This window comes from Marmota flaviventris, chromosome 2 (genome assembly GCF_047511675.1).
Source record: "Marmota flaviventris isolate mMarFla1 chromosome 2, mMarFla1.hap1, whole genome shotgun sequence".
NCBI classification, from domain to species: domain Eukaryota; kingdom Metazoa; phylum Chordata; class Mammalia; order Rodentia; family Sciuridae; genus Marmota; species Marmota flaviventris.
This window is the reverse complement of record NC_092499.1, coordinates 66,033,167-66,051,601: the sequence shown is the minus strand read 5'-3', so window position 1 is coordinate 66,051,601 and position 18,435 is coordinate 66,033,167. Positions and strand designations below refer to the sequence as shown.

Below are 18,435 nucleotides of genomic sequence, written 5' to 3'. Positions count from 1 at the left end.
TTTAAATAATTCTTCCTATGCTTATTCCCTAAAAATAACTTCCCATGGCTCACCATTAATTTTCTGTCCTTCTGTTTCTTTATGCCAAGGACTCCCAAATCTTATGTCCCTACCCTGAATGTGAAACTAGTCAAGCACAGATATTCCAAATTGTCACAGATTTTTGTGAGTTTATATTCTTTCACTGGCCAACCCATTTCTAGCTGCCTTGAATATGGGATCATGGATGTCCTAGTTTTCTTTTTCCTGTGACTGGTTCAGTAACCTACTAGCCTCCTTTTTGTCCTTCTAGGCAGCATGAGCTATTACAGGGGCAAGAGTCTTAAGACAAAGGAGGAAGTTTGGATAAATATATAAGTACAGAGTACTATATGTGCCAGCTAATAGAGTGAGGCCAGAATTTACTCAAGATATTGGTCATTTGGACATATGTGCATCTCTGATTATTTTTGGGTTTTGGGTTTTGGGTTTTGGTTTTGGTTTTGGTAACAGGGATTAAATTCAGGGGCACTCAACCACTGAGCCACATCCTCAGCCCTATTTTGTATTATATTTAGAGACAAGGTCTCACTGAGTTGCCTAATGCCTCCTAGTTGCTGAGCCTGGCTTTGACTCAAGATCCTCCTACCCCAGCCTCCTGAGCCCTTCTATAGGCTTGAAGGTGAAGACAGCACTCTGTTAGGTAAAGCAGATTGGGCGAGCAAAATAGAGAGGCTCAAAACCTCAATGTTTGGAAATCTGGGTCTTGTATCCTGAACTATGGGGCATTCTCTTCCCTATACAGATCATATTAAAGACCTCACCCCATTTTCTCTCATTGGCTGCCAGATGATACCTGATTAGAATACTTTCCAGTTCCCCCCATTGTTTACTTTAGAAAACCTAATTAGAATACTGCCATTTTACTCCCATTGGTCATTTTAAAATTTGAACCTATGGCAGGAGTTGTAATGGTGATAAGTCCTCAGTTGTCATGATAATGGGATTTATTTTAAACAGGGATAGGACTGTCTCCTTGTCTTTTCCAACAGCAGCTTCTTTCTAATACTCTGTTTCTGCCATCTGGGTGTCTCTGAACTGAACAAAATGAATCCCTGAAAATTGCACAACGCAAAAGTTTTGTGACTGGGATGACTTGTTTTATATTTCTGAAGAAAAAGATCTTAGGGGAAAGAAAGAAGTGTAAATTAAAATGGATTTAGAAGGCTATTTTAAATATTGGGGAGCTTCTCTCGGGCTTAAATCTTACACATTTACCTCTTTAATGTAACAAGTGGTAATCATGCTCCAAATATACAGAATCCACTTGAGGAACTTTTTTAAAAATAAAATTCAGCATTAATTGAGTTTAAATCATTCCTAAAACTGTGACAATTGAGTTGTGTTTCTACTTCAGCTTTAATACAGCTTACCAAATGCTGACTTGGACCTTGTAGCCTTTCAAGACCTAAAGAACTGGGAAATTTAAAAAAAGGGTCCCCCTTCTGAAAAACAAAAGCCTGCCCCACTCAAATCATTCTTGGTTTGCTTGCCTCTGTCATAGTCTTGTGTTCTGAATTTGAATTGCTTGCTCTCAATGTTGCCAATTTGTGAAGCTGCCTCTTCACATTAAAGCATGAAGTAGAAGATTAACAAGTACTGAGATAGCAAATTGAGTTCTTACAAAACTAGCACATTTAGCAGAAATTACCAAGATAGACTTAACAGTATGGTGATTACATGGGCAAAGCCCAGGACTTTACAATTTCCAATTTTTGAACCAAATGTGTCCTAACTTCTTAGTGCTTATTTCCTAATGTCCTTAAAGGAATTTTCTAATCATCAAAGAGAAATTAGACTTTAATTTAATTGGTCAATTGGTCTTTATAACTACCTGCTTTCCTTATGGAATAAACACCCTTTTGTGCTCAAAATACAAAATTTTAATTTTTAAATCAAAATAATAGATTTATTTTCTGATCACTTTGTCAGCAAACATCTCTCATTTTCTTTTGATTAACAAAGAATATTCTTCCTACCTTAACAAACTTATGTTTAATGTTGAGATTCTTCATACTATGAAAGATTTTTTTAGTGGCTATTACAGTTGCCTTTCTTAATCCTTAAAAAAATGCTATTATAGTTGATATTTCCATTTCTTCTAATAATAACCTCTAGGTATTACTGTACCTCTAGAAATTATTTTCCTACCCTCACCTCATAAAAAGTAATATCCTCCAGAAAGCCTTTCTTAATTGTCCCAAACCAATTCTGATCATTCTGTCTCACCATTTGTATTTTCATTTTAATTTTTTATATAATTGAATTTAATTAATGATATTATTTTTGCTTATTCATTTTTAAAATTTTTTTCAAATGTTGTTTACACTAGTTTGTTAATTTTCAAACTGGAGGGCTGGGATTGTGGCTTAGCGGTAGAGCGCTCCCCTAGCACAGGTGGGACCTGGGTTTGATCCTCAGCACCACATAAAAATAAAGGTACTGTGTTGTGTCCATATACACCTAAAAAATAAATATTAAAAAAAAGTTTTTTAAATAAAAAATTTTAAAAATATTTTTTAAAAATTCAAACTGGAACCATATTCTCTTTTTTTTTCTTTATATGACTCTTTAGCACAAGAACATCTATCGGAATTGATGAAGGGCAAAATGATGACTATATATAGTATAGTTTTATTCCATACATGAAGTAGACACACAGAAAATTTTGTAATTGAGGAATTTATCCTTGACCTTTGAAGAATTAATATATATCCTAAGCTTTTTTGTTATCTTCAAATGATTAACTGTCACTGTTCCTTTTTTTTTCTCCTTTCTTTTTTTTTTTTTTTTTGGAAATGGGTATTGACCCAAAGATGCTCTACCACTGAGCTACACCCCCAGCCCTTTGTAATTATTTTGAGATAGGGTCTCACTAAACTGCTGATGCTGTCCTTAAACATGTGATCCTCCTGCCTCAGCCTCCCAAGTAGCTGGAATTACAGATGTGTCACCGCTCCTGGTTCACCATTCCTTAATCTACAAATCCTAGAATTTTTCTCACCATTCAACTGTCATCGTCACTCATCTTAAAATGATACAACTTACAGTTGATGTAACAGATGAAACAGAAAACTAATTAGCAGCTGTTGTCCATCTGTGTGTTTATATTAAATATTTTAAAATAAAAAATGCATTTGCATTCTGAATATGCTGTCTGAAATTTACAAATCCTAAACTTGGGTAAATGCTCTGTCTTGGTTTTGGATTTTGCAGCAGACTAGTAGTAAAGCAAAAAGAAATATATGCCAGAATCAGGATTATAGTCATTTAAGGCAGATTCAAATTTTAAAAAGCAAAAAACTCTTAATGAAGTAGGGCCCCCTATGCAATCAGACTTGCCGATTTGCAAAGCAAAAAAAAAAATGGTCTATAGTCTCTAAAACACTATACTCTTCCTTCACAGAAACTGATTAGTCCATATAGTTTTGAGAAAGCCACATTCATTCTCTGATACATTTATTTTGAGATATACTTCTCCTTTCTCTTTTTCTAACTATTAAGTTTATACTTCTGTGACATGGGGACTGACTTAGAATTCTAGGAAGGTTGTTACTTTTGTTTTGTTTTTAAATATATATTTTTTTAGTTATAGTTGGACACAATACCTTTATTTTATTTATTTATATGTGGTGCTGAGGATCGAACCCAGGGCCTCGCATGTGCTAGGCGAGCACTCTACCGCTAAGTCACAACCTCAGCCCAAGGATGTTTTTACTTTTGTTGGTAGCCATCTCCCAAGTTGAAAATTAATGGCATGGCTTTAGGAAAAAAAAGATACTTGTATTTTTTTTCCCCTTCACTTAAGTCAAATAATAGAATGGAATGCCCCTAATGTTCACAAAATGAGAAAAAAAAGAGTTTGATCTAAAAGATAGTATCATATTGCAATGCTCAAATCAGTTTATCCCTCAATGCTTCAGTCTTGATGTGCAAAGAGAATAGTGTTTATGTAACTTTTATTATTTCTATAGACTTACAATATCTTAAAATTAAAAGGAGCTTCTATTATCAACTAGTCCAGCCTTTACTCAATAGAGAAATTAAGAAAAATCCCTTCCTGGTAGCCATCAGGTTTTTGTTTTGAGGTTTGTTTATTTATTTGTTTGTTTGTTTGTTTGGTACCAGGGATTGAACTCAGGGGCACTTAACTACTAAGCCATATCCCATGCCCTTGTTTTAATTTGTTTTTTAATGAAAAGATTGCATTTCCTCATGAGGCAGCACATTCTCTTGTTGGGTGACTATCTAGAAAGGAAGATTTTTCATGACACTGAGCCAAAGTCTTTCTTCCTGTTTCTTCCATCCATTAGTCCTAACTCTGCCCTTTGAAGGAATACCAAATAAATTCACTCACCCTTTGCATGATAGCCTTTCAGATATTTTAATACACAGTCCTGTTTTGCATTAATATCTTCTCAAAGAACAAACCATGATTATGTAAATGTTAAGTAGCATCTTCTGCTCCATGGTCAGACAGTATTTTCTACAATATTGTTACAAATGTAATAACTAACTACTCTTTATTCCCAAAGCTACTACAGAGAGATTGACTTGAATTCAGGGTTCAATCAACACCTTTACAGAGTGACCACAGTGTACAAAGATTTGGCAGTTTAGTCACCAAGCCTAAACGAGATGAGATGAGATGAGACCATCCTATAAGACAGATATACTTTACAGATTTACCTTTTATCACAATTTGTTGACTCTCTTTATCCTTTTTTGTTCTTTTGACATTAAAATCCATTTTAACATTAACATTGGCATTCCTGTTTTTTATTCATTAACATTTGCCTCGTGACTTTTTGCCCTACTTGTTATTTTCAGTCTTTTATTTCTTAAGTCTGTCCCTTATAAATCATATTAAAATGGGATTTGAGATTAAAACAAAAAATCTAATTTTTATTTGCCTTAAATTACTGTAACTCTAGCATAAAATTCTTTTTGCTTTACCCAAATGTGCTATAAATAGTGCCCATTATTTTTTTTGCTTCTATCTTACTTTTTATTATGAATTATGCAACTTTATTATTTCTAACTTTCCTTTCCTCTGTTGTGGTTAGACTCAGACACTACTTGCTATCCTTTATCACCTTATTATTTTGGAAGTCATGCTATATCTTCTAATTCCCTTCATGTTCTCCTTCCAATTAGTGATACTCATAATCAAATATATATTTATTCATTATTATATAAAAACAAGGTGCTGACTATATCGCTCCCACAAGATGTACTTATTTCTCTTGTGCACTCCCTGCATCAATTAGGCAGTAACGTTAGAGTACTTTTACATTCCATCTCCTCCCAATCTCTCAACTTTTAGGTAATTCTGAGTAATGCTTTATTTAAATGCTTTAGAATGTTTTTAATTCTAGAGTATTATTATAAGTATTATTTTATAGTAAATCTCTATAACTTCAGGAATTCATATTTAAAACACAATTATAACTACCCAATTTATTCAATCATTATCCATTTAGATTTAGCTATATATTTTTATAAATGAGTGAATATGTGTCTCTGTGTGTATTTCAGTACTGTTTTCTCTCCGTCTATCTTCCCCTATCTTGGGATTTCTATTTTGATTCACTTTTTTATTTACAATCACTTTTCTAGAACATTATTTGATTTGTTATGTGAATGTTTGCATTTTAACAAATATTCTTCTATCCTGACTGGTGAAGGTGTGTGACTGGGTACAGTATTTGGGGGTTGTACACCTTTATTCTGAGAGAAATGTTGATGTTAATATACTATTTTCCAGTTTTTTTATATTATAGATAAGAAGCCCAAGGCCAATATCATTTTTCCTTTGTTACTAACCAATCTTTCTATCTGGCAGCTTTTTAAGATTTAAAAGTTATTCTTAAAATTACAAAATTTTATCAGAACATGCTTAGATTTGTATTTTTTCACAGTCCTTACCTGGACTTATAGACCTTTTCATTCTTCAAGTCCAGCTCTTTCCAAATAAATGAAATTTTCCTATTTCCCCCCCTCCTTTTTCTCCTTATTCCTGTTTGTCTTATATCAGTCTCTTGCTGTGTCCTCCAAGTTTCTTATTATTTTCTGTATGACTTCCATCTTTTTGTATTTTTATACAATCCTTGGAGATACAACACATGATCTTCTAGACCACTAATTGAGTTTTCCATGGAGACTATGCTCACCTCTATCTACTAAATTTGAATTTTTTTTTGTTTTATAACACCCTTCTAATGTTGAAATTGAATATCCATTAGTGTTTTTTGTGTTGTTATGATTATTGCTGTTGTTAAATTGCTTTTATTTCATTAGGAGCTGTACTAAATGTTGTGCTTATTCTTCTAGCTTCCAGTTTTGGCTTCTTATATTCACAGTGTTTTCCTTTTTTTATTGAAAGTCCTGTTTACCCTAAGGGTTCAAGAAGCTGGTAGGGCACTTTGGACCTCATATGCATGCCATCACAGTGGTAAAGAGGATCACAAGTGGTAAAAGGTACCTTACATAAGGGTCCAGTCTCATGAGAATCTTGCTTTTATTACAGATCATATGCCTGGGGAAAAAATGCACAATCACTTCTGATTAGGGAGGGAATAAAACAAACATGAGGAGGTAGAGGTTGTGATTCTAGCCAGTTCTGCCACTTACTGCTTTGTCTAGATTTTAATATGCTACTTTGCCTATCTGAATATCACTTTCTTTTTCTATAAAATGGATATAATAATACTCAGTTTACTTCATGGATTTACTATGAGGTAATAAGTGAAGATCTAGTATGCAACATAAATGAAGTTATAGATCATTTTAAGTGTTGTCAGGTCTGCATCTGTAGCACCCATGATTTTTGACCAGATCCTCAAACACCAGAGTATGTAGCAGAAAGTAGAGTGAGAGAGAGGGACAAATAAGAACAGAGAAGAGCAGGATCCAAATAAAAGGCCCAGCTGTGATGATGGACAAGATAACCTTTCCAACTTCAGAGTCAATGACTTTATTAATCTACTGGCCACAGAGTAGAAAGTAGCACTGAGCATACTCTTTGAAACATGGTATATTATAGTAAAGATTATGAACAAAATCCCTTCTAATTTATTTCTGCAAATTAGAAAATTTATGTGGACAGTTGATGACTCCACAGTTTTATAAAATAGGAAAAACTTTCTGGATAATATGAAAATAATGAATTTTTGAAAATCACTGAAAAATATGTTTATTTCTAATCATCAGCTAAAGAACCATACTTTATCCACCTACAAAGACTACTAGTACCCTGATGATATACATATCATTGCTTCTTTGTTTCTATTGGCTTTACAGCAATCCTAATAGAATTGATGTTATAAATTATATATTTTGAGTTTGATGAAATTAGTTAATGTTTCTTTGTAATGGCAGAAAATCATATTTTGTTGATAATATTCATTAGCCACTCACCGGAACCACAATCTACATGGTGCTTTCCCCACTTACTCCATTGTTTATTCATTTGGCTCAATTCAATGATAATGTGATCCAGAAAGGCAAGGAGTCCAGAACTCTGAGCATCAGGAACCTATCATATGTATATCACATAGTGCTTCCATACAATATATTGATTTTGCCTTTCTTTTTCCCTAAAGCAAAATTAAAAGGATTAATGAGAAATATGTTCAAAATACTTGATTCAAAAATACTTTCAATATACCCATTATTCAGTATGATTCTTCTTAGATATTTGCCCAAACAGCTAATTTCAAATGTATATCATGAATTTTTTTAAAGTTTCTAATTTTATACATAGATTTTACTTTCAGGGAATAGCTGGGTAATTTTGTGGTTGCATAAACAATTAACTGAATGACTCAAAAGGGTCCCTATATTGGTAGGCTGGACCTTATGTGAGCCATTTTTCAAACTTTTACTTTTGTTCCTTCTTCTTGGGAGATTACTTCCCAGAGCCAGAACAATCCCAGTATATCCTTGGACATGCCAATCTAAAGGACAAGGAAATTTTACTCATACCCTGTAGTAAATGAAACTATTCAAACTCGACATGGCCTATCTTGCCCTCTGGACTTTCCACATGATATTCTGTGAATATATTTACATCCCAATCTAAGATTTTCTTCTGTTAGTCATAGGTATTCTCCAGAATAAAAACTGCCCAGGTGCTAAAGTTGTATTTTTCCAGGTTGTTGTGTATGTTCATGTGCTTAACTTCTGTTTTAATCAGCTTTTTTGCTGCTATGACGAGAAGACCTGACAAAATTCTAGAGGAGGAAAAGTTTATTTAGCACTCACAGTTTCAGAGGTCTCAGTCCATAGATAGCCAACTCCAGTACTCTGTGCCCAAGGTAAGGCAGAACATCTGAAGAAGGATGTGGAAGAGGAAAGTTGCTCAGGACATGGCAATCAGTAAGCAGAGAGACTAAACTTTGCTCACCAGAGACAAAATATGTACCCCAACGGCATTCTTCCAATGACCTACCTTCTCCATCCACATCTTACCTGCCTACAGTTATCACCCAGTTAATCCCTATCAGTGGATTAATGTACTTATTAGGTTAAGGCTGTCATGCAATTATTTCAGCTCTAAACTTTCTTGCATTGTCTCCACTTAAGCTTTTGGAGAATACTTCATATCTAAACCATAACAACTTCTGTCAGTTCGACAGCAATAGTAATGGCAACCTCTATGCTTTCTTTAAAACTTAATTTGCTCAAGGTACTATTCTAAGTGCTTTATATATGTTATGCTATTAAGTCCTCATAACAATTCTATTATCCCTACTTTACTTAGAGAAAAATGAGGCAAAGAGAAGGTAATCAACTCGTCCAAGGTTTGACATCTAGCAAGTAGTGGTGCCAGAATTCAAGTTCAGGCAGTCTGACTCTAGAGTCCATGGTACTAATCTCTGTGCTATGCCACCTACCAACTAGCTTATCTCATAAAGTCTATGAAGGTTGTGTATTTGATAGATATTAGGTTCCTCTTCTCCCCTCTCTCATGCCTGTATAAAAAAGTAAAATGATATTCTTGTTATAGTTCTTACCATCTGTAGTCTCTGACTTTCCTTCTTCCTCTCTTACTAAGTTGTGCATTAAAGTGAAGGGACATTAAGCTTCACAGTCATGAGAAATTTGGAAAAACATATGCTGTCTCATTTAGAGATTACTTGATTTCAAATAACAATCTGCTGAAGTTAGCTTTACAGAAGAGGGACTTCAAATAATGGGAGGATAGAGAGTTATCTGATGGAATTCAAGAGCAAAAATACAGCTCAGCCTCAAGAGGGACTAAAAGCAGAAACTAGAAAACCAGAAGCCAGTATCATTTCCTTTTCAGATGACCATGTTAGATATCTATGGAGGAGAAGGGAAAAGAAGTCAAGTAATATAAAGGGAAATACCATCTCCTCTATCTTAGAAGTTCTCAGAAAAACAAGAGACTGAACATGTAGTCCTCAAAGACACTTTTTCTATACTCCATCAGTTAAAGGGAAATTCTAGGTTCAGGTCACATTGCCCAGGAACTTTATTTGGATTTAAAGTAGTTTAACAGTTCCTTTCAGCTGCGCTCTGCCATCCAGTCCCTCCTTAAGTTCTGATTTTGTTTATTTTCACTTCATGAATCCCAAGATAGGGATGTTTTACAACCCTCTTAACATGCAATAATGAGGACCTTCATCTTTTTCATCTCTTTCCCCAGGCCTTTCATATATGTCATCAAAGGGCCTGGTGCACTTGCCTTTTCTGCTGACAGTCAAGAATGTGCTTAGTATCAATCCCTAAGATTCATCCTGAACTTTTACCCTCTCAGAAAAGTTCATTACAGCCTCTGCCTTCCTTATCCTTTTTCTTTTTTTTTTTCTCTCTACCTTTTCTTTTCCCAGTAAATACCTATGGGCTCTTCATATTTCTAGGGATTCCCCCTCTATTTCCTGTTAGATGAACTCCTTATTCTTGAATGTGAGGATATTCCTAGACAATCCAAAAAAAAATCATACCTTACCCTGTCTAAACCAGTCATTTCCAGTCAAGTCTGTTACTCTAGTCAAACCATCGTCCACATCAACCTAGGTAACAGAAGAGATTTAATCACTGTTCCAGCTCTTGATAGCGCAGATCCTCTTGCATACAAAGCCCTTTCCTATTCCTGCCCATTTATCAAAATCCAGTCCATTTCTCAGGGGCTCACTTAAGTCACTCCCTCTAATGAGACTTATGGGATCTTTCCAACATCTAGCATGACTAACTATCCTGGTTTGCCTGGGATTTGCGAAGACATGTGACTTTTAGCACTGAAACTAGGATATTCCTAGACAATCCAAAACTGTTAGGCATCCTATAACACCACACTGGCTCCCCTCATTGGACAGCCTTGCTGAGACAAAAACACTGTGAAAGCACCAGTAGTCACTACTTCAACATTTACAAGATCCTTTTTCCACAATAAGAAGAATGCTTCTATTGATCAGAGACACTTTTGATTTTCACTTCATGCAAAATCTATTGCTGTACTCATGGTAATGCCTACTCAGTGAATAAGGTGGTTCAGTTTTAAGTTGGCACTATATCTAGTGTGTATTATTAATTTATTTGTCTTTATTTTTTCCAGCCCAGATGACTTACTCAATGCCTTGAATGAGGGTATCAGTCGTGCTGATGTCATCATCACATCGGGGGGCGTATCCATGGGGGAAAAGGTATGAAAAATGGGCTCATAAAGATCTATCCCCTTTAACATTCTTGCCTACAGTCATTTAACTGTGGTCTGGTATTTGTAACCAGTCCCCCATAAAGCTGAAAGCCCATGGGCCTTCAGAAATTACTTGTCTCTACAAAAAGAATACAGTGCACATAGGTCAGAGAGCATACCTCAGGAACAGCCTAGAGAATCTTGAAACTTGCAGAATGCTTTTTTGGTTTTTTGATTTTGTTTGTTTTTCTTTTGCCCTGGAGACTTCTGTTTTTTGTTTGGTTGTCATGAATTTTAGTATATTAGGACTTCCTTTTTGTATGATATTTATGCCCAAGGTAAAGCTCCAATGTCTTCCCTTCTACTCAGTTTTTTTTTTTTTTTTTAGGTGCTAGAGATTGAACCTGGGGCCTATGCATGCACTAAACCTATAAGCTGCACCCCAAGACGTCCACTTAAATTAAAACATAATCTCCTAGAGCCAACCATATATCTCACTCACCACATATTTATTGCAGACCTTACAAGATCCTTTAGCTCACCTTCCCAGAAGTGAAAGAAAGAAAAAACTAAACATTCCTTTTGCCCTTCTTTTTATAATAATAATGTAATGAATATATGTGTAAATACAGGAATATGTATGATTTCTTGGGGCTAAGTATATGTGTACATGGTATGTGCTTAGTCCTATAAAAATCCCAATGTGAATATTTTGGCATCATTAAGTTTATATATCTTAATGAAATGTGTTAGCTGTGATGATTATTGGATCCATGAATAATGGTCTCCACTCCTCATACTGGGAATTGAACCTAGGGCCTCACACTTGCTGAGCTATATTTTCAGCCTTTTTTATTTTATTTTGAGACAGAATCTTGCTAAATTGCTCAGGCTGGCTTCAAACATATGATCCTCCTGCCTCAGCCTCCCAAGTAGCTGGGATTAAAGGCATGTACCACCATACCCAGCCTGAATGTTATTAAAGTAAAATATTCTTTACTGCAATAACCAACTTATGTTTTGGCTCAAAAATATTTCAGATCACAGAAATATAAAATATATATTATAGTTTATAATCCCCATTGTTTTCTTTTATCTCATGTTAATCTTAAACTGAAAATTATAACAAGATTCATATTTTTTAAGAATATGATTTATTTTAAACTGTATTTTACATGTAGTATATATTTAGCATTTATACACTTGTTCTTAGTCCCTGCCCACTGTAGTTACAAAACTGCCTAAATTTATAATCTGCCTCTTTAGACAGTGAACTTTAAGAGCAAATGTTAGAATTTGAGAGCATTGGCTTTGAAAGCAAATTCAGAATTCAACACCCTGAACAAGGAATTACTGACTTCCATTCACAAACTTTAGTGTTAGAGTATTTGAGAACAGCACTTGCTTCCAAAAACTAAAGAAAAAAAAAGAATCTCAGTTCAAGAGTACAATCTCAAATTACATTCAGGTGTGAGAATATTGAAGCATAGGTAAGTATTCTCAGATAGGTGGCTGGGTTAGTCTTTCCTCCAAGTCTCCCAGAAGTATTTAGCTCCAAGTAGAGCCAGTTGCTTCGGACTATAAAAAATAATTTGCAACTTGTCTATTTTCATTACTACGAGATTGCTCTCAGTATCACAAGAGCACATCCTGAAGCCAGGATTATTTATATGACAAATTTGTTATTTTCAGGGATTGTTTCATATAGGGTTTGTCTTAATTTCTAATGAATTTAATTGTGGGATAATACTTATTTGACAGACGTAAAGTTTATCTTTTCTAATACTTCTAGAGAGGCAAGAAGCTTATAGCACACATGGGCTTGGCAGTATGGCTCAACCTTAGAAAGGACAGAACACTTGTGAAACTAACCTTCCTCATTATTGTTAACAAAGATGTCAATTATCCTAGGGATTTGCTTACAAATAAACTACAAGTAAATAAGGCCAACATAATAAAGTATATTGGTTTTATTTATGTTATATTCTGTGCAGTTAGACACTTACACCTTTAATTTACTAAGAGAGAGATTTTAGGACCTGGGCCTGCCAAAGTATGCCCTAGGAGCTTATAATTGTCTTTATTACCTTCTGAACTACAATGAGATGATAGAGGAACCAGGAAGAAAGAAGTAAAACATGCAGCAAACTCCTGCCAATTATATTCCCAAAAAGAAATTCATTGTACTTTGGTAGCAGAAAGAAAAGCCTGAAAACCAGTCACTGAAAAGACAGGGAGATAAAGGAAGATCCAGAGGCATTATGTAGAAGACACACATGAATCTTAAGTGTAAAAATTTAAGTATGCAAGAAATTTATTTGATTAAATTATACTCTAATCACCTATTCAACAGAACTGGCAGGAAATTTTATTTAAGCCACAACTGAGACCCACTTCCTCCAAGAATTATGCCAAAGAATCTGGAGGAGCTCAAGCAGCATGAAAGCATCAGGGAAACGGTCTAATCTATACTGTAAATGTCCAGAGTGTTCTTATGTGCCCTTCAATCTCAGGTCTTTGCTCCTTTGGGCCATGCTACCAGCATTAGGATGGTGGGGAGGTGGGGAGCCTCAGGGCAGCCAGCTTCTTTCCTTCAGCCATCTCTTCTGAAGTCTGGCCACCTCCCCAGCAAATTACCTGCTAAGCAGAGTGGAAGGAGAGGCCCCTGCTGCTTGCAGAACCCACAGAATTCTGTCCTCTTTCCTGCCAAGAAGAAATGACTCTTCCACCATTGCTTATTGCTTCCCTACAGATCTTCTCATCCTGCCCCCACACAGCTTTTTCACAGTTTTCATCTTTATTCAACACTGAAAGTTTTCAGTTAAATTTAAATAATAACTGCTTTTTGCCTTGAAAACTAAAGAATCATATGCATTACTGTAAGTTGTTCACACCCTACAAAATGATAAAATAGTTCAAAGATAATGAAATATGCCAGAAGGATACCTAAATTGACAGCAGTAATCTTTTTTGCCCATTTCAAAGTCTCTTACTTTTGCCCAACAGTGTCTCCACCACCCAGATGATCAAAGTATCTCAGATATTATTATTGAACACAAAAAAGGGTTAATCTCAATAGGTTTAGCCAGATTTGAACACAAGAATATTAATTGACCATATAAGCCTTCTTTGTTTTCCAAATCTAGAGCAATGCAGCCACAAAATGTTTTAAACTAATTACCAATATCCCAAATAAATATACACAGTAAAATCTTCCTTACGCTTCATTCAGTCCTATGTCTTCTTGTTCTGTTAGCAGTTTGAGTTAGCAGTTTAATTTTCATGAAACTATCTGCTTACAAACAAAAGAGCTCTGGAATTCCTGATTCAGTCCACTGCTGTGGAATAAAAGTTATCCAAAGTTTATCAATACAGAAACTGTATCCAAGAGGCTATTCTTTGAAATGTCTGTAGTTTAGTGTACCTATTATAGTCCTTTTCAATAGTGCACTGAATCTGTCTTGTCCCAGACACATATTATCAACTTGCTTATCATAGCCTTCAGACAAACATTAGAATAAAACAAACTTTCTATAGATAATGAATTCTCAATGACTGTTTAATTTGCCAATAAGTAAAACTGTGTATTGGGATATATTTTATAACTCGGTGTGTGTGTGTGTGTGTTTTCTGTTTTTGCAGTGCTAGGGATCAAATGCAGAGCTTCATGCATGCTAGAAAAGTGCTCTGCCACTGAGCTAATCCCCAGCTCAATTTCATAAATGTTTTGCTCACTGTTTCCCTGAGAGAAAAACAGGGAGGACGTTGTCAAATCTCCAGAGACTTTCCATAAAGCAAACAATTTGAAAATCTTCGTATTATTACAATTTTACCTATATGAATCTAACCTAGGGCAGACTGAGCTTCTCAGATATAACAGCTCTTAAAATAGTAGCACATCAAACAAACCTAATTATTTCCAGCATCTTTTTTGTTGGTTTATTTAATTTATTTTGTAGTTGGACACAATACCTTTATTTCACTTATTTTTTTATTTTTTATGTGGTGCTGAGGATGGAACCCAGGGTCTCACACGTTCCAGGCAAGCATTCTGCCGCTAAGTCACAACTCCAGCCTCACTCCAGCATGTCTTCTTATGAGAAAACAAACCTGTGATTTTTCTGGTTAAGAATTCTTTTTCTTTTTTCCCCTACTGAGGATTAAACTTAGGGTGCTTCACCACAAGGCCACATGCCTGGCCCTTTTCATTTTTTTATTTGAGACAGGGCCTTGCTAAGTTGCTGAGGCTGGCCTAGAACTTTCAATCCTGCCTCCTGCCTAACCTCCTAAATTACTGGGATTATAGGCATGCACTACCACACCCAATTTATCTAGGAAATTTCAAAGATTTTAGAGGTAAAAGATACTCTGAGTTTTTCCCCCTAAATTTAGGTCTGACTTTTAGAAAACAAAATCAAAGGAGTTATCAAAAGAGAAATGGGTACTTCATTATGATAGGATCATATGTATTTAAGAATTACTTAGTTACCTAATTTTTCAAAGCAACACTGAAATATTTGAAAATAACATGTTTGTAAATAACATGTTTTTAATGTTTGACTCATTCATAAATGAGGAATCTTTGTTCTTTGCTTTTTATTTTTTTTTTTATTTTTTTTAGTTGTGGTCGAACATAATACCTTTATTTATTTATTTATTTATTTATATTTTTTTATGTGGTGCTGAGGATCTAACCCAGCACCTTACACATGCTAGGTGAGCGCTCTACTACTAAGCCAAAACCCCAGCCCCGCTTTTTTATTTCTTAGAGACAAAATAAACATAAAGCACAAAAGGCAGAATACACAATAATAAAAGCTTTTCATATAATAGAGAAAGCATTAATTAATACCCCCCAAAAAGCAAGAGGATCTTCTAGGCCAGCTTCAGCAACTTAGCAAGGTTGTAGGTAACTTAGCAAGACCCTGTCTCAAAATAAAAAAGGAATAGGGATGAGGTGAACTTACTAAAATTTTTATGTATTTCTCAGTTTCATTTCAGAGGTATAAACCAAGGCAAATATAAGTCACTTTCAAAGTTTTGTTTTTGATTTTACTCTTTTATATTCTGTAAAAACTGACACTTTACTTTCAAATAAAGAGTACCAGAGTCCTTGAGACCTTTTAGGTGGCCTACAAGGTCAAAACTATTTTCATAAGAATATTAGGACTTTATTTACCTTTTTTATTCTTTTTCTTTTTTGAGTATATAGTGTAGTTTTCCCAGCAGCTAAAGGATGTGTGATATCTCATTCAATTGAATGCAGCAGACAGGAGCCTAGCAGACTTATGTTAAGATAAATATTAAAGAGATCTTCAAAATTATAAAACAGTGTATTAAAAATTTATTATTTGATGGGCACAGAGGTGCACATCTTTTAATCCCAACAACTTGAGAGGCTGAAACAGGAGAATCACAAGTTCAAAGTCAAACTCAGCAATTTATCAAGACCCTAAGCAATGTAATGAGAACCTGTCCCAAAACTAGAAAATTAAAAGGGGCTAGGGATACAGAACAGTGGTAAAGCACCCCTATGTTCAACCTAAGGTACCCATCCCCAAAAAAGTTACTTGTATTAACATGAAATGGCTTCATCATTGCTATTTTCCAATGAACCAACAAATATCTTTCTTAATTTCTTAGTTTTAACTTCTAACACAGTAAATATTTATAGGTTAAAAAAACACATAAACAAAAATTATTAATGAATTTTAATTTAAAGCATGTAAAGGGGTCATGAGACCAAAAATTTGGGGAACTTGACTTTAAGGAAAAAAATTAGGGCTGCAATTGTAGCTCAGTGGTAGAGCGTTACCTAGCACATGTGAGGCACTGGGTGCAATCCTCAGCACCACATAAAAATAAATAAATAAAATAAAGGTATTATGTCCATATACAACTAAAAAACTAAAACAAGAAAAAGAAAAAATATCATTTTCCCTTGGAAAACACAAGAACACACATAATTATACTTATTTTTACATATATACTTTGTCATTATTCCTAGCATAATTATAAATACCCATATTAATTATAATGTTTAAGAAAATAACTAATTTCTATTTCTCTGAGAAAACACTGATAGTTGAGAAATCATATATAATCATTTTAGCAGACTAGCAAATCTCATAAACACACAGAATACAATTTTCTACAGCCACACTTCCCATGCCTTCAAACTAACAAACAAAAAACATAACTAAAGAAATTAAGTTTCTCAGAGTAATTATTTTCCTTCATTGATCTCAGTTTTAGTTTTTGTTTGGTTTGGTTTGGTTTTTTTGTTTGTTTGTTTGGTATAGGGTATTGAACTCAAGAGTTGCTTAACCACTTTTTTATTTTTTATTTTGAGAGACACTCTTGCTAAGTTGCTTAAGATCTCGCTAAGTTGTAGAGGCTAGCCTAGAACTTGTGATCCTACTTCCTCAGCTTTCCAAGTCACTGGGATTAAGGTGTGCACCATCATGCCTGACTCAGTTTTACATTTTTATAATCTTAAATTCTATGTGGGAATATTGTTGGTTCATTTGGTATGTAAAGCTGTATAATTTGTGGGGGAAACACCCAATTGAAATAAAATACATACTTTTTATTATATTTAACACTGATAAAGAAAATAATATGGATGAGTTTTCTTTTTTTGGTGGTAGGGGGGTTCTTATTAACTAAAATTATTACACTAGTCACATTTGCCAAAGATTTATCTTCACTATATGAACTTGGAGTCTTAAAATTGTATGATTTTTTTTTCTTAGTGTAGCACATTTAAAATATGTTAACTTGCCAAGTACAGTGGCATGTGTCTGTAGGCCCAACTGCTCATTAGGACGGGGCAGGAGAAGCCTTTGAAACTTGGGTTTGAGGCCAACCTGGGCAAAATAGCTATACTCTATCTCTTAATAAAATCAATAAACAAATAAATAAATGCTCTAAGTTTCTTTATTATCTAGAATTTTATAAATATTCTATTTATATAAGCATTTATTACCTCTTTAAGCCAATCAGAACAGAGCACTTTTAAGATACAATATAATCTAGTTTATAAATACCCCCCTGAAACAAGAAAACATCTCACACTCAGTAAGATAAGTGCTCTTTTGGATTACTGACACCTAGACCCATAAGGAACATGATCACTTAAGTTCTACAGTTTCAGCCACTCATAAATTAATCTGTATACTAATAAAGAGCTATTTTCTTTCCTAGAAGGCACAGAATTCTTAATTTGGGCTTGAAATGGACAATAAGAGAAATAAACAAGAAAGACTAATAAACTAGATTATCTGTCGTCTTCTATTAAGAATAGATTTGTATTATCCACTTAACAGCTATCACCACATACTTAGGCCATAAAACCAGATTTCCAATCACTGCTGTCACATGGGGGAATACATTCTTGGTTGCGCACAGAAACAAAAAAAAGGACCAAGGCAAAATAGAGAAACTAAAAGAGTTATACTGCTCTTTTGAATTCACCTCAGGAACCAAGAAAAGTTATTTCCAAGTTCAAGCAGCCCATAAAATGCACTTCTCTAAGCCAGTTGCTGTGGCCCATGGCTATAATCTCAGCAACTCCAAAGGCTAAGGTAGGAAGATCACAAATTTGAGGACAGCCTGGGCAATTAAGTGAAACTCTGTCTCAAAAAGTAAAAAGGACTGAGGGTGTAGCTCAGTGGTAAAGTGCCCCAGGTTCAATCCCTGTACCCCCCCCCCAAAAAAAACCACCTATCTGG

At 34.7% G+C, this 18,435-nt stretch overlaps 1 protein-coding gene across 5 annotated transcripts in view; it reads left to right on the top strand.

The window, feature by feature from the left end:
- Gphn (gephyrin) overlaps window positions 1–18,435 on the top strand; it is a 623,546-nt gene that overhangs the window by 578,461 nt on the left and 26,650 nt on the right. For all 5 annotated transcript variants that reach the window (XM_027929749.3, XM_071607954.1, XM_071607955.1 and 2 more), the window contains one exon: window positions 10,622–10,709. In XM_027929749.3, the coding sequence (XP_027785550.1) occupies window positions 10,622–10,709 (88 nt within the window). The remainder of the gene's footprint in view (window positions 1–10,621; window positions 10,710–18,435) is intronic.